Source organism: Mobula hypostoma, chromosome 1 (genome assembly GCF_963921235.1).
Source record: "Mobula hypostoma chromosome 1, sMobHyp1.1, whole genome shotgun sequence".
NCBI lineage: Eukaryota > Metazoa > Chordata > Chondrichthyes > Myliobatiformes > Myliobatidae > Mobula > Mobula hypostoma.
In genome coordinates, this window is record NC_086097.1 from 250,878,007 (window position 1) to 250,894,862 (window position 16,856).

Below are 16,856 nucleotides of genomic sequence, written 5' to 3' on the forward strand. Positions count from 1 at the left end.
TCTGGTTTCCCCCCATTGACACCTACCGGTTGGTAGGTTAATTGGTCATTGTAACTTGTCCAGTGATTAGGCTACTGTTAAATTGGGGGTTGCTGGGCAGCTCGAAGGACCGTAATGGTCTGTTCCACACTGTATCTCAATCAATCAATCTCAACATCCTCAAGGCTGTCTGGGATTACCTGGAGAGGCAAAATCAAGCGAGACAACCAAAGTCTGCACAAGAACTGTGGTAAGTTCTCCAAGATGCATGGAACAACTGACCAGACAATTTTCTTATAAAACTGTACAATGGTGTACCTAAGAGAATTGATATAAAATCAAAGGGCGGACACACCAAATATTGGTTTAAATTAGTTTTTTTACTGTTTACTGCTATTTAGAGTTTTTTTTATATTTAAAAACTTTTCACTTCATTATTTTTTAAAGCATCTTCGCTTTACAGGATTTTTTTTACATGTACCGAAGACTTTTGCACAGTGCAGCATGTCTGTGTATGTAACAAGGGAGGCAACATGTTTGAGTTCACACGCACCCTCAACCCCTTTTGATAAAGATTCCTGGCTCAGAATCTGTCATTAGCTACAACAGAATGTAGAGGCAGGGGATTTAATGTCTGGCTGAACTAATCACTGTTTAAAGAATTGCCTGTAAAATGGCAGATTTTGCATTTTTACTAACTTCACGGTAAAACAGCTGCCATTTAATCTTAATGACTAATCCAGGAACCCATCATTTAAAAAAAAATCACAGGGGGTGGGGTTTGTAGCGTGGTGGTCGTTTTGCAAGCGCCAATTATTACATCAGGGTTCAGTTCCTGCTGCTCTCTGTAAGGCGTTTGTACGTTCTCCCCGTTTTCTGCAGGTGCTTCTCCCACATTCCAAACATGTAAGGTTAGGAAATTAACCAAATTTCCCTCGGGACTAACGAAACCAAATTTCTCTCAGGATTAATAAAGTATATCTATCTACCTATCTAGGGCTAATAAGTTGTGGGTATACTATGTTGGCACTGGAAGCCTGGTGACACCTACTTCTTGCTGACTTGATTTGATTCAACGACAGAGTTCACTATATGTAATAATTAGTTTGCCATTTTATTGAAATATAACCAAAACCTGGTTTACAATGTTCAGCAGGGCTCAGCATATTTAAGGGGAACCTGAGGGGGATCTTCACAGGGTGGTGAGAGTGTGGAGCCAGCTGCCAGCAGAAGTGGTGGACACGTGTTCGATTTCAACGTTTAAGAGTAGTTTGTATAGATAGACGGAGGGCTATGGCCCAGGTGCAGATTGATGGGACTTGGCACTGACTAGATGGGCTGAAGGGCCCATTTCCGTGCTGTAGTGCTTTATGACTCTATGACTTACCTGACAGTTCCCCATTTCTCAGGCAGGTACAAGAGAGGAGGTCATGAGTCAGACAATCAGAGTCTTCATCCAATTCAAAAAGATTTCTAAGTTCTTCCAGGGAAAAGCTGGCATGGTCTCTCTTCTTTTTCAGGTCAACCACTGCCCCAGATAAACTTTGTTTACTAATCTGTCGCTGATAAATTTTCTCTTCTATCGTTCCTATAACAGATGAAAAAGTTAGTGACCAGTCACTTACTTACAACTCATCTTGTACACCCTGACCAAGTCACCTCTCATCCTCCTTCACTCCAGAAAGAAAAGCCGTAACTCATTTAACATGTCCTCATAAAACTACTCTTTAATCCAGGCAGCATCCTGGGAAATCTCAGGGTGGCCTGGTGGTAGTGGTTAGCACGACCAGTGACCCTGGGTTCAATTCCCACCGTCGCCCGTAGCAGGCTATTTGTTCTCCCCGTGACTGTGTAGGTTTTCTCAGGATGCCCACTTTCCTCCCACAGTCCAAAGACATACCAGTTGGTAGGTTAACTAGTCATTGTAAACTGTCCCGTGATTAGGTTCGGATTAAATCAGGGGAATATTGGGCAGCACAGTTTGAAGGGCTGGAAGAGACGATGCCACACTGTATCTCAATAAATTAAAAATAAGCTCCTCTGCACCATCTCTAAAGCCTCAATATCCTTCCTGTAATGAGGTGACCAGAACTGAATACAATAGTCCAAGTGTAGTCTAACCAGGGTTTTACAGAGCTGCAACATTATCTTTCAGCTCTTAAACTCAAAGAGAAGTTAAAACCAAATTCTAAATCACATTTCAACAGAGTTGCAAAATCAATAATGATCAGAGAATACCAGTGGACTTCAGCTGAATATTACAATTATATAAAAGCATTAACACGGGAAAATGAGCTTTACTCACGGAAACGCTGTTTATTAGTTAATCCGAGGATTAAGTGATTAAACATTTTTCAATTCAATCACAATCAAATAAGCTAGAGAAAGCAGCCAGCAGAATATCAGGGATAAATTTGAGTTTATAAACATCTGGGACAATACAACCTCCTGGGATATCAACATATTTTCCTCTGTTTTCAAAAAAAAATGAGAAGGGTACATCTTTTCTCAACATATATAGAGAAAGGTGCCAGAAAAGAGCTAGTAACATCATGAAGGATCTCACCCACCCTGCTCATGGACTGTCTGTCCCACTCCCATCAGGGAGGAGGCCACACAGCGTCCACACCAGGACCACCAGACTCAAAACCGGTTACTTTCTCCAAGCAGTAAGGCTGATCAACACCTCCACCCACTAACCCTCCCCTCCACACCCCCAACTATCACTACATTATCATTTCCAGTCAGTCACCTTATGTACAGACACTCCTGTGCCTAGCGTCATCTTATGGACATACAATCAATCTATGTATATAGGCTATCTTATGTATTTATATTGATTGTATTTTCTCATTATTATTCTGTTCTTTATCTTGTTGTCATTTTTTTGTGCTGCATTGTGTACCCAGAGTAACAACTATTTCGTTCTCTTGCATACAGAAAATGACATTAAGCAGTCTTGGATGATCCCACCTGGTCCCTCAATATGAAGGCACAGCAGCACCTCCACTTCCTGAGGAGATTGCAGCAAGCAAGGCCTCCCCCCCACCCCCAACCCCATCTTAACTGAATTTTATAGTAGCACCACTGGGAGCATCCTGACAACTTGCATTTCCATCTGGTATGGGAGCAGTCGAGCATTGGACTGCAAGTCCCTACAAAGGGCTGAGAGAATGGCTGAGAGGACCAGAGGGGTCTCTCTTCTATCCATCGGGGACATTTATCAGGAGTGCTGCATACACAGGGCCCTTAGCATTATCAAGGATCCCACCCATCCCTACAGTAAAGTCTTTGACTTTCTACCATCAGGCACGAGACTCTGATGCATAAAAACAAGAACGGTCAGGATGGGAACCAGCTTCTTCCCCCAAGCCATTAGGCTTCTGAACACTGTTGCATTGCATTCAAAGTGTCACTGGATAATTTGTACTGTACACACAATATTTAACTTAAGCACTTCACTTTGTTTACCTATGCACATTTCTTACTTCCTAAGTTATTGTGTGTTATGTGTACTACTGTGCTATACACCCTGGACAGGAGAAATGATGTCTTGTTTGATATTACGCATGATAAATGACAATCAACTTGACTTGACTTGAATCATGAATAATTTTCACCTTGTCCTTCGTTATTTATGATGTAGTGGCCATTACAGAGACTTGGCTGGCATCAGGGCAGGAATGGATTCTCAATATCCCTGGATTTCAGTGTTTTAAAAGGGATAGAGAGGGTGGAAAAAGGGGAGGAGGGGTGGCATTACTAGTCAGGAATACAGCTACAGAAAGGGTGGGTAATGTAGCAGGATCCTCTTTTGAGTCAGTATGGGTGGAAGTCAGGAACAGGAAGGGAGCAGTTACTCTGTTGGGAGTATTCTATAGGCCCCCTGGTAGCAGCAGAGATACAGGGGAGCAGATTGGGAGGCAGATTTCGGAAAGGTGCAAAAATAACAGGGTTGTTATCATGGGTGACTTTAACTTCCCTAATGGCACCTGATTAGTTCCAAGGGTTTAAATGGGGCAGAGTTTGTTAAGTATGTCCAGGACGGATTCCTGTCACAGTATGTTGACAGGCCGACTAGGGGGAATGCCATATTAGATCTAGTACTAGGTAATGAACCGGGTCAGGTCACAGACCTCTCAGTGGGTGAGCATCTGGGGGACAGTGACCACCACTCCCTGGCCTTTAGCATTATCATGGAAAAGGATAGAATCAGAGAGGACAGGAACATTTTTAATTGGGGAAGGGCAAATTATGAGGCTATAAGGATAGAACTTGCGGGTGTGAACTGGGATGATGTTTTTGCAGGGAAATGTACTATGTACTATGTACTATGGACATGCGGTCGATGTTTAGAGATCTCTTGCAGGATGTTAGGGATAAATTTGTCCAAGTGAGGAAGATAAAGAATGGTACGGTGAAGGAACAAGTGAGGTGGAAAATCTAGTCAGGTGGAAGAAGGCAGCATACATGAGGTTTAGGAAGCAGGGATCAGATGGGTCTATTGAGGAATATAGGAAAGCAAGAAAAGAGCTTAAGGAGGGGCTGAGAAGAGCAAGAAGGGGGCATGAGAAGGCCTTGGTGAGTAGGGTAAAGGAAAACCCCAAGGCATTCTTCAAATATGTGAAGAAAAATAGGATGATAGGAGTGAAGGTAGGACCAATTAGAGATAAAGGTGGGAAGATGTGCCTGGAGGCTGTGGAAGTGAGCAAGGTCCTCAATGCAAACAACAGGAATTCTGCAGATGCTGGAAATTCAAGTAACACACATCAAAGTTGCTGGTGAACGCAGCAGGCCAGGCAGCATCTATAGGAAGAGGTGCAGTCGACGTTTCCGGCCGAGACCCTTCGTCAGGACTAACTCAATGAATACTTCTCTTCGGTATTCACCAATGAGAGGGAACTTGATGATGGTGAGGACAATATGAGTGAGGTTGATGTTCTGGAGCATGTTGATATTAAGGGAGAGGAGGTGTTGGAGTTGTTAAAATACATTAGGACAGATAAGTCCCTGGGGCCTGACGGAATATTCCCCAGGCTGCTCCACGAGGCGAGGGAAGAGATTGCTGAGCCTCTGGCTAGGATCCTTATGTCCTTGTTGTCCACAGGAATGGTACCGGAGGATTGGAGGGAGGCGAATGTTGTCCCCTTGTTCGAAAAAGGTAGTAGGGATAGTCTGGGTAATTATAGACCAGTGAGCCTTACATCTGTGGTGGGAAAGCTGTTGGAAAAGATCCTTAGAGATAGGATCTATGGGCATTTAGAGAATCATGGTCTGATCAGGGACAGTCAGCATGGCTTTGTGAAGGGCAGATCGTGTCTAACAAGCCTGATAGAGTCCTTTGAGGAGGTGACCAGGCATATAGGTGAGGGTAGTGCAGTGGATGTGATCTATATGGATTTCAGTAAGGCATTTGACAAGGTTCCACACAGTAGGCTTATTCAGAAAGTCAGAAGGCATGGGATCCAGGGAAGTTTGGCCAGGTGGTTTCAGAATTGGCTTGCCTGCAGAAGGCAGAGGGTCATGGTGGAGGGAGTACATTCAGATTGGAGGATTATGACTAGTGGTGTCCCACAGGGATCTGTTCTGGGACCTCTACTTTTCGTGATTTTTATTAACGACCTTGATGTGGGGGTAGAAGGGTGGGTTGGCAAGTTTGCAGACGACACAAAGGTTGGTGGTGTTGTATATAGTGTAGAGGATTGTCAAAGATTGCAGAGAGACATTGATAGGATGCAGAAGTGGGCTGAGAAGTGGCAGATGGAGTTCAACCCGGAGAAGTGTGAGGTGGTACTCTTTGGAAGGACAAACTCCAAGGCAGAGTACAAAGTAAATGGCAGGATACTTGGTAGTGTGGAAGAGCAGAGGGATCTGGGGGTACATGTCCACAGATCCCTGAAAGTTGCCTCACAGGTGGATAGGGTAGTTAAGAAAGCTTATGGGGGGTTAGCTTTCATAAGTCGAGGGATAGAGTTTAAGAGTCACGGTGTAATGATGCAGCTCTATAAAACTCTGGTTAGGCCACAGTTGGAGTACTGTGTCCAGTTCTGGTTGCCTCACAATAGGAAGGATGTTGAAGCATTGGAAAGGGTACAGAGGAGATTTACCAGGATGCTGCCTGGATTAGAGAGTATGCATTATGATCAGAGATTAAGGGAGCTAGGGCTTTACTCTTTGGAGAGAAGGAGGATGAGAGGAGACATGATAGAGGTGTACAAGATAATAAGAGGAATAGATAGAGTGGATAGCCAGCGCCTCTTCCCCAGGGCACCACTGCTCAATACAAGAAGACATGGCTTTAAGGTAAGGGGTGGGAAGTTCAAGGGGGATATTAGAGGAAGGTTTTTTACTCAGAGAGTGGTTGGTGCGTGGAATGCACTGCCTGAGTCAGTGGTGGAGGCAGATACACTAGTGAAGTTTAAGAGACTACTAGGCAGGTATATGGAGGAATTTAAGGTGCGGGCTTATATGGGAGACAGGGTTTGAGGGTCGGCACAACATTGTGGGCCGAAGGGCCTGTACTGTGCTGTATTATTCTATGTTCTATTAGAAAGTGGTGTCAGAATACACTACCCAAACTACTACAGTATTATAGAAGTGTGTATTAGTTCCAAGCAGTTATTGACAGATGAATTCATCCAGTGCACACTGCTGTGTTCTTTTGATTGACTGTCATATCCTGCTCTCAGGTGACATGGACGATCATTTGGTAATTTGACAATGGTAATGGTAACTTTACATTCAAAATTTGATCAAGTCTGACCTCGTATCTACATACCTATACTCAAAAGCTGGATAATAACTTGGAGCTGAAGACGTGCCTAACCAAATGAAACTAAGACCAGTCAGTTCCTCAGCAAAGGTTCTTCAAACAGAAAGCTTTATTTATCTCAGTTATTCTGCTTAACTAGGACAGGAGACTCTTGCTGAACAGCTTCTACCTAGCATCAGTCATATGTACTTGTGTGGCAGTTAGATACTACACCGTGCTCAGAGAGAAGTTTTTTAAATAGTATCAGTTGCGTGTGTTTGTGTTCAAAAAGCAGAGGTTTTGTCACTGATATTCGATGAGAACTAAGCAGTAGGAAACTTCAGAACTGTTTTGCTCACTGTGGTTTCAAGCATGAAGGTTTGGAGATTCCAGAAATGGCCAGGAGTGAAAAAGAAACGGTTTCACTACATCAACAAGTTAGTACCTACAAAATATTTGAAGGTTTAGACAATCATCTTGAACTTTACAAGGAAAATGAAGATTTGAGGGATGCAATAGTCAAAAGCATTGTATGGTAGTATTCCAGGGTTCCAATCAGTGTCTTCATGATACTTCAAAGAGGTTACTCGCAGGTCGGCAAAGCTGGTATAAATGGAGAGCTTCGCGGACGTTCAGACACCCCAGAGGTCCAATCAGCATCAGGAGCAGAGCACTGCAAATTAGATAGGTGTATAGAAGGGGCAAGCGGTCCAGCCATTGTTGGGAGTGGGCCAGCGATGGGAGAGGGTGCGTCAGGCTTTGACTGAAGAGGCTTCAACAAAAAGAGGCTGAGGTCAAAGAAACAGGCTAGAAGATTTGGTCTTGGTTGCCCATTGTACAGTGCAGGCAGGATGGCAGATATGGCAGTGGAATGCTCCTCCTGTAGGATGTGGGGATTCATGGAACCTGATGGTCTCCCTGATGACCACACGTGCTGGAAGTGCAGCCCACTCCAGCTCATGAAAGACCGCATTAAGGAGCTGGAGCTGGATGAACTAAGGATCACCCAGGAGGCAGAACAATTGAGAATTAAGGCTTTTGAGCAGGTGGTTACACCCAGAGTGCAGAATTTGGAGCATAAAGGGGAAGGAAGTCAGTGCAGGGTCCCCCTGTGGCCATTCCACTCAGCAACAGGTATACCCCTTTGGATACTGCTGAGGGGAATGACCTATCTGGGCAAGGCAGCAGCAGCCAGACCAATAGCACTGTGGTCGGCTCTAAGCCTCAGAAGGGTTAGGCGAAGTCAGGTAGAGCAATAGTCATAGGGGACTCGATAGTAGGGGAGAGGCAGGAAATTCTGTGGTAACAAAACAGACACCAGGAGAGTATGTTGCCTCCCAGGTGCTAGGGTCCAGGATGTCTCTGAGCGGTTGCAGAATATTCTTGAAGGGGAGGGTGAGCACCTGAAGGTCGTGGTACATGTTGGTACCAATGACATAGACGGGAGAGAAGTAGAAGTCCTGTGCAGTAAGTTCAGGGAGTTAGGAAGGAGGCTGAAGGGCAGGATCTCCAAGGTGGTAATCTCCAGATTACTCCCCGTGTCACGAGCTAGTGAAGGTCAGAACAGGAAGATAGCGCAGATGGATGAGCGGCTGAGGAGATGGTGCACAGGGCAGGGTTTCATCTTCTTGGATCATTGGAACCATTTCTGGGGAAAGGGTGACCTGTTCAAGTGGGATGTTTTGCACCTGAACTGGAGGGGATCCAATATTCTGGGAGGGCAGTTTGCTAATGCTATTGGGGAGGGTTTAAACTAGATTTGCAGGGGGGTGGGAACTGAAGTGAAGAGGCAGAGGATGGGGTGGTTGGTGCACAAGTAGTGACAGCTTGTTGGGAGTTTATGAGGAAGGATAGGCAGATGATAGAGCAGAGAGGCACTCACCCAGATGGTTTGAGATGTGTCTATTTTAATGCAAGGAGTATCATAAACAAGGTGGTGAACGTAGAGCATGGATCAATGTGTGGAACTGTGACGTTGTGGCCATTACAGAGACTTGGACGACTTAGGGGCAGGAATGGCTGCTGAGAGTTCCATGCTATAGCTGTTTCAAAATAGACAGGGAAGGAGGCAAAAGAGCGGGGAGGAGTGGCACTGCTAATCAAGGATAGAATCATGGCTGCAGAAAAGAAGGGAGACATGGAGGGATTGTCTATTGTGTCATTGTGGGTGGAAGTCAGAAACAGGAAGGGGGCAATAACTCTACCAAGTTTTTTTAATAGACCCCCCAACAGTAAAGAGACATCGAGGGGCAGATAGGAAAGCAGATTCTGGAACAGTGCAATAATAATAGGGTTGTTGTAATGGGTGACTTTAACTTTCTTTATATTGACTGCCATTTCCTTAGAGCAAGGGGTTTAGATGGAGTGGTGTTAGGTGTGTTCAGGAAGGTTTCGTAACGCAAAGTGTAGGTAAGACAACTGGAGGAGAGGCTGTACTTGAGCTGGTATTGGGAAATGAAACTGGTTTACTGATAACACAAAAGTTGGGAGAGGATACAATAGGGCCTTTTAAGAGACTCTTAGATAGGTACATGGAGGCCTGTCAGAGGTGACAGCGACACCAATAGGAGGAAGGATGTGGATACTATAGAGAAAGTGCAGAGGAGATTGATAGGGATGATTCCTGGATTGGGGAGCATGCCTTATGAGAATAGTTGAGTAAACTTGGCCTTTTCTCCTTGGAGCGACGGAGGATGAGAGGTGACCTGATAGATGTGTTTAAGATGATGAGAGGCATTGATCATGTGGATAACCAGAGGCTTTTTCCCAGGGCTGAAATGGCTAACATGAGGGGGCACAGTTTTAAGGTGCTTGGAAGCAGGTACAAGGGAGCTGTCAGAGGTAACTGAGTGGTGGGTGTGTGGAATGCACTGCCAGTGATGGTGGTAGAAGCTGATACAATAGGGTCTTTTAAGAGACTCTTAGATAGGTACATGGAGCTTAGAAAAATCAAGGGCTATATAGTAGGGAAATTCTAGGCGGTTTTTAGAGTAGGTTACATGGTCAGCACAACATTGTGGGCCAAAGGGCCTGTAATGTGCTGTAGATTTCTAAGTTCTATGATGGAATCCACCATCTGCACTAGGTGCCTGCATTGATTTTGTTTATTTACAGTCAAAGAACATGGCAGCGTACACTGGGTGAACTCCTCTGTTGATAACTATTAAGAACTAAGATGCAGTTTTATAGTACTGTAGTAGTTTTGATAGTGTTCTAATTTGTTCTACATTTCATTTAAATACCTTTGTTACTCAGTTAAACCATAGTTTGTCTTTTTCATAGTCATAGTCATAGTCATATTTTATTGATCCCGAGGGAAATTGGTTGCACCATAAATAATTAAATAGTAATAAAACCATAAATAGTTAAATAGTAATATGTAAATTATGCAAGGAAATAAGTCCAGGACCAGCCTATTGGCTCAGGGTATCTGACCCTCCAAGGGAGGAGTTGTAAAGTTTGATGGCCACAGGCAGGAATGACTTCCTATGATGCTCTGTGTTGCATCTCGGTGGAATGAGTCTCTGGCTGAATGTACTCCTGTGCCCAACCAGTACATTATGTAGTGGATGGGAGACATTGACCAAGATGGCATGCAACTTAGACAGCATCCTCTTTTCAGACACCACCGTCAGAGAGTCCAGTTCCATCCCCACAACATCACTGGCCTTACGAATGACTATTAACTATGCCTATGCCTTTTAACTATTTTCATGAAACTTTAGCTAATTTAGGCAGCTACTTAATTGGGCCAAGATGTACTGGTTCCAAAGCAACCCAAGTAACTGGAATCCACCAGTCATCAGGAATCAATCAGGTATTGATGTAATACTGTGTGTTTATACTTCATGAAATACTATAACAATGTACTTACTGTACATGACATAAATACAACTTTTTCCTTCAACTTTTCTTCTGTCTCCTGGTTAAGGTGTAAATGAATATGTAAAATAGTGCTGAATATCAAACTGAATTCACACCTATAGGCAACAAAACATTACAGCCCAGTACAGGCTCTTTGGCCCACAATGTTGTGCCAACCTTTTAACCTACTCTTAGATCAATCTAACCCTTCCCTCCTTTGTAGCCCTCCATTTTTCTGTCATCCATCCATCCAAGAGTTTCTTAAATGTCTCTGGCTCTGCCTCCACCGTCGTCCCTGCCAGTGTGTTCCATTCACCACCAATCTCTGTAAACATTTACTTCTGACATCCCCCTATATTTTCCTCATATCAGCTGAAAGTTATGCTTCATAGAAAAGAACAGGTAGAAGAACAACATCCATCCACCTATCTCATCAACCCAGCCAAGATATTTACCAGGATCGCTGTGCACACGGGGCCCTTAGCAATATCGAGGATCACTCCCATCCATCCTGCAATATCTTTGACCTCCAACCATCAGGCAGGAGGTACCGTAGCATTAGAACAAGGAGTGTTTTGATGGGAAATAGCTTCTTCCCCCAGGCCATAAAACTACAGAACTCCCTGACACCTCCCACACCTCATCATGTATGAAGCTCCAGAAGTGTTATACAGTTTACTTTCTAACTTATGCTAAGTATAAACCTTCTGGATTTGTTAATTTACTTGTGTTAATATTACTTTTGGGCTGGCTGGCGGTGTAGTGGCATCAGCACTGGACTTCGAGATGGAGGGTCCTGAGTTAAAATTTGGCCGGGTCCCAGCCTGGGCAGCAGCAGTATCTGTGTGGGAGAAAGGCCTGGCAATCTGCTCTTGTATCTTGTCACAAAACCCTACAGACAACTACACTATCCTATGAGTCGATGGCAGCTCCACCACAAAAATAATACTACTTTATGTGTTCTGTGTGTGAGTTATATGTACTGTGTTGGTCTGGAGGAACAGTGTTTCATTTGGTAGTATACATGTGTACAGTTGAATGACAACAAACTTGAACAACAAAATAACCCAAGTGAATTTTTAAACTTGTGAAACAGAGTAGTGAAGATACTGCATTCAGATAAAATTAATAAAATTTAATCAGTTTAGTCAAAACTTAATAAATAAAACAGTTATAAATGCTAATTCTATAAAACCAATGAAATGTCATGGAAAAAAAATAGAAAATGAGAATTTATAAAGGGACTCAATAACTACTTAACAGGGTTGTAGATGGTGACATCTATGTACATTGGTAACAAACTTATTTTGAACTTTGAACATCATGCCAGTTCAGTTCAAAATCTGCAACTTTGTGATTCGAAGCTTCCCGATGTGATGGGTTGCACCCAGCAACAAAAAACCTGAGACAGATATGGATATATAAACCTGTCTACGTTTTCTAGTGATTTGTTGAAATGGAAAATAGCATTTTCTCGGCAAACTTCGATCATTCTTCAAATGCTAAAAATAACAGATCAGGTTTCCATACACAGGCAATCTTTTCCATTTATAATTCAATCTGTGTACATTTATTAGAGCAAGGAACACTACAAGGTTCCTTTCTAATAACACTCAAAAGTATTTTGGTTAAAAGGTTTCTAAATTTTGAAACTGTTTGGACATATAGCATGAAATATATCCAATTTAGTGCTCTGGTTTATCTGTTCATTAGCACAAATTCTGCCATCTTGTGGCCGGTTAGCGTAACTGATGTTATACAATCCTAATGATTTAGACCAAGGTTCCCAACCCTTTTTATGCCTTGGACCCCTACCATTAACCGAAGGGTCCGTGGACCACAAGTTGGAAACCCCTGATTTAGAACATAAGACATGGGAGCAGAATTAGGCCATTTGGTCCATCGTCTGCTCCGTCATTCCATCATAGCTGATTTATTATCCCTCTAAACCCCATTCTCCTGCCTTCTTCCAGTAACCTTTGATACCCTGGCTAATCGAGTACCTATCAACCTCTGCTTTAAATATACCCAGTGACTTGATCTCCACATCTGTCTAAACCTCTAATCCTAACAGCATCTGGTTAACTTCCTCTGCCCCCCTCCACATCCGTCCAGTACGTGTGCTTGCAACTGTGTGTCTGACAGAGTAATCAGCAGCACTGGGGCTCCACAGGGGACTGTCTTGTCTCTCTTTCTCTTCACCATTTACACCTCAGACTTCAACTACTGCACAGAGTCTTGTCATCTTCAGAAGTTTTCTGATGACTCTGCCATAGTTGGATGCATCAGCAAGGGAGATGAGGCTGAGTACAGGGCTACGGAGGGAAACTTTGTCACATGGTGTGAGCAGGATTATCTGCAGCTTAATGTGAAAAAGACTAAGGAGCTGGTGGTAGACCTGAGGAGAGCTAAGGTACCGGTGACCCCATTTCCATCCAGGGGGCCAGTGTGGACATGGTGGAGGATTACAATTAACTGGGGATACGAATTGACAATAAACTGAACTGGTCAAAGAACACTGAGGCTGTCTACAAGAAGGGTCAGAGCTGTCTCTATTTCCTGAGGAGACTGAGGTCCTTTAACATCTGCCGGACGATGCTGAGGATGTTCTATGAGTCTGTGGTGGCCAGTGCGATCATGTTTGCTGTTGTGTGCTGGGGCAGCAGGCTGAGGGTAGCAGACACCAACAGAATCAACAAACTCAATCGTAAGGCCAGTGATGTTGTGGGGATGGAACTGGACTCTCTGATGGTGGTGTCTGAAAAGAGGATAGTCATAGTCATAGTCATATTTTATTGATCCCGGGGGAAATTGGTTGCATGCCACCTTGGACAATGTCTCCCATCCACTACATAATGTTCTGGTTGGGCAGAATTAGGCCATTTGGTCCATCATCTGCTCCGTCATTCCATCATAGCTGATTTATTATCCCTCTAAACCCCATTCTCCTGCCTTCTTCCCATAACCTTTGATGCCCTGGCCAATCAAGTACTTATCAACCTCTGCTTTAGATACTGGGTATAGTGACTTGATCTCCACATCTGTCTAAACCTCTAATCCTAACAGCATCTGGTTAACCTCTTCTGCCCCCTCTCCACATCCGTCCTGTAATGGGGCGACCAGAACTGAATGCAATAGTTTTATCTAAAATAATTTGTTCTCCTGAAAGTCGAGAAACCTCTGCTTCTCAACACCTGCAGGAAAGTAAAGACAGGAATATTAACATCATCCTCAATCTGTTTTTTCAGATAAGGTGAGCTTTCGTTGACATTCTCATATACATATTTCAGTTAGTGATAGGAAACCAGAGGACAAAGAAAATACTCATAGAGTACAGCACAGAAACTGGCCCTTTGGCCCATCTAGTCCAGACCAAACATTTTAAATTGCCATTTCCCATTGACCTGCACCAGGACCATAGCCCTCCAATCCATGTACCTATCCAAACTTCTCTTATATGTTGAAATTAAACTCGCATGCAGCAGTTGTGCTGACAGCGCATTTTACACTCACAGCACATTCTGAGTGGAAAAGTTCCGCCCATGTTCTCCTTAAACTTAGACCAGAAGACATAGAAGCAGAATAAGATCATCTGGCCCATTGAGTCTGCTCCGCCATTCAATCACGGCTGATCCTTTTTTCTATCTCCTCCTTTACCCCAGTTCACGGAATTCTCCCCGTAACCTTTGATGCCACGTCCAGTCAAGAACCTATCAATCTCTGCCTTAAGTACACCCAACAATCTGGCCTCCACAGCTGCATGTGGCAACAAATTCCACAAATTCACCACCCACTGGCTAAAGAAATTTCTCCACATCTCTGTTTTGAAAGGGTGCCCCTCTATCCTGAGGGTGTGCCTTCTCGTCCTAGACTCTCCCACGATGGGAAACATCCTTTCCACATCTACTCTGTCTAGCCTTTCAATATTCAAAAGGTTTCAATAAGATCTCCCCTCATCCATCTGAATTCCAGCGAGTACAGACCCAGAGCCATCAAACATTCCTCGGATGATAACTCTTTCATTCCTGGAATCATCTTTGCGAACCTCCTCTGAATCCTCTCCAATGCCAGCACATCTTTTCTAAGATGAGGGGCCCAAAACTGTTCACAATACTCAAGGTGAGGCCTCACCAGTGCCTTATAAAGCCTCAGCATCACATCCTTGCTCTTGTTTTCGAGATCTCTTGAAATGAATGCTAACATGGCATTTGCCTCCCTCACCACTGACTCAATCTGCAAGTTAACCTTTAGGGTGTTCTGCACAGGGACTCCCAAGTTCCTCTGCATCTCATATTCCTGGATTTTCTCCCTGTTTAGAAAATTGTCTGCACATTTATTTCTACTACCAAAGTGCATGACCATGCATTTTCCAACATTGTATTTCATTTGCCACTTTCTTGCTCATTTTCCTAATCTGTCTAAGTCCTTCTGCATCCTACCTGTTCGAACAACACTACTTGCCCCTCAAATTTGAAAGGGACTTTCAAATCCCTTACTCACTCTTCCTTCAGTTAGTCCTGACGAAGGGTCTCAGCCTGAAACGTCGACTGCACCTCTTCCTATAGATGCTGCCTGGCCTGCTGCGTTCACCAGCAACTTTGATGTGTGTTGCTTGAATTTCCAGCATCTGCAGAATTCCTATTGTTTGCCCCTCCACCAATCTTCATATTATCTGCAAACTTGTCAACAAAGTTGTCAACTAAGCCATCTATTCCATCATCTAAATCATTGATATACAGCATTAAAAAGAAGTGGTCCCAATAACAACCCTGCCAAACACCACTAGTCACTGGCAGCCAACCAGAAAAGGATCCTTTTATTCCCACTCACTGCCTCCTACCAAACAGCCAATGCTCTAACCATGTTAGTAACTTTCCTGTAATACCATGAGCTCTTAACTTGGTAAGCACCCTCATGTGTGGCACCTTGTCAAAGGCCTTCTGATAGTCCAAATATACAACATCCACTGCATCTCTTTATCTATCCTACTTGTAACCACCTCGAAGAATTCCAACAGGTTCATCTGTCAGGATTTTCCCTGAAGGAAACCATGTTGACTTTGTACTATCTTGTTCTGTGTCACCAAGTACTCCATCACCCCATCCTCATCAATTCACTCTAACATCTTCTCAACCACTGAGGTCAGGCTAACAGGTCGATAATTTCCTTTCTGTTGCCTTCCTCCTTTCTTAAAGAGTGGAGTGACATTTGCAATTTTCCAATCCTCTGGCACCATGCCAGAGTCCAATGAATTTTGAAAGATCATTACTACTGCCACCACAATCTCTTTCGGAACCTTGTTGTTTGTCCATCATTGACGTCGATGAGGACCTCGACACCATTATGATGGTGTCGAGACTAGCGCGTGATTTGGATTTAAGTGATGGAGAGTTGCACAGCGTCAGCCTCACTCTCTCTTCCCAATTCCCATCTGGATCCAGTGGCAAGACAGAGTCTAGACGGCTGGAGATGGGACTAGGCGCAGTGGATGACCAGGACGCCTTCTGTGTCTTGTCCTGCTCTACACGTTCCACGATGCTTGCAGAGACCGCCTTCTTGACCGTTGGACCTTCCGCTGGTCTCGTCCGCTCAATCCGCCGGAGTCTGTCTTCACATGCTGGGATAGACAACTCCCTATCTCACTGAGGGTTTGAGACCCGTCGGCTACCCTCACCTGGTTTAGCCGGCTTGTCGAAGCTGTTGTCCGGGGTGTGGCCACTGTCGCATGCAAACAGCTGCAGGGAGCCACAGGTGAGAGCTGAGTGCCAGGTGGGGACCAAAGGTGGACTAACCGCCCTGAAAAGGACGCGACATGTTCCCCCACCAGAGGTGCTACCCCTCCCTGGCACCCCATACACCCTAAGGGTGCAGTTCATCTGGTCTTTCAGCTTTTTGAGCCCCTTCTCTTTTGTAACAGTAACTGCACTTCACTTCATTCACACACTACAACATCAGGCATACTGCTAGTGTCTTCCACAGTGAAGACTGATGCAAAATAATCACCTAGTTCAGCAGCCATCTCCTTGTCCCCCATTATTATTTCTCCTACCTCATTTTCTAGCGGTCCTATATCCACTCTCATCTCTCTTTTATTTTTAACATACTTGAAAAAACTTTTACTATCCACTTCAATATTATTTGCTTTCATATTTCATCTTTTCCCTTCTAATGATTTTTTTAGGTCTTAAAAAATTTCGCAATCCTCTATATTCCCACTAATTTATACTTTGTTGTATGTCCTTTGTTTTGCTTATACAATAGC

The 16,856-nt window shown here is 44.0% G+C and overlaps 1 protein-coding gene across 3 annotated transcripts in view; it reads right to left on the reverse strand.

Moving 5' to 3' along the window:
* rad54b (RAD54 homolog B) overlaps window positions 1-16,856 on the reverse strand; it is a 217,756-nt gene that overhangs the window by 1,808 nt on the left and 199,092 nt on the right. For all 3 annotated transcript variants that reach the window (XM_063042472.1, XM_063042466.1, XM_063042462.1), the window contains exon 13: window positions 1,367-1,567. In XM_063042472.1, the coding sequence (XP_062898542.1) occupies window positions 1,367-1,567 (201 nt within the window). The remainder of the gene's footprint in view (window positions 1-1,366; window positions 1,568-16,856) is intronic.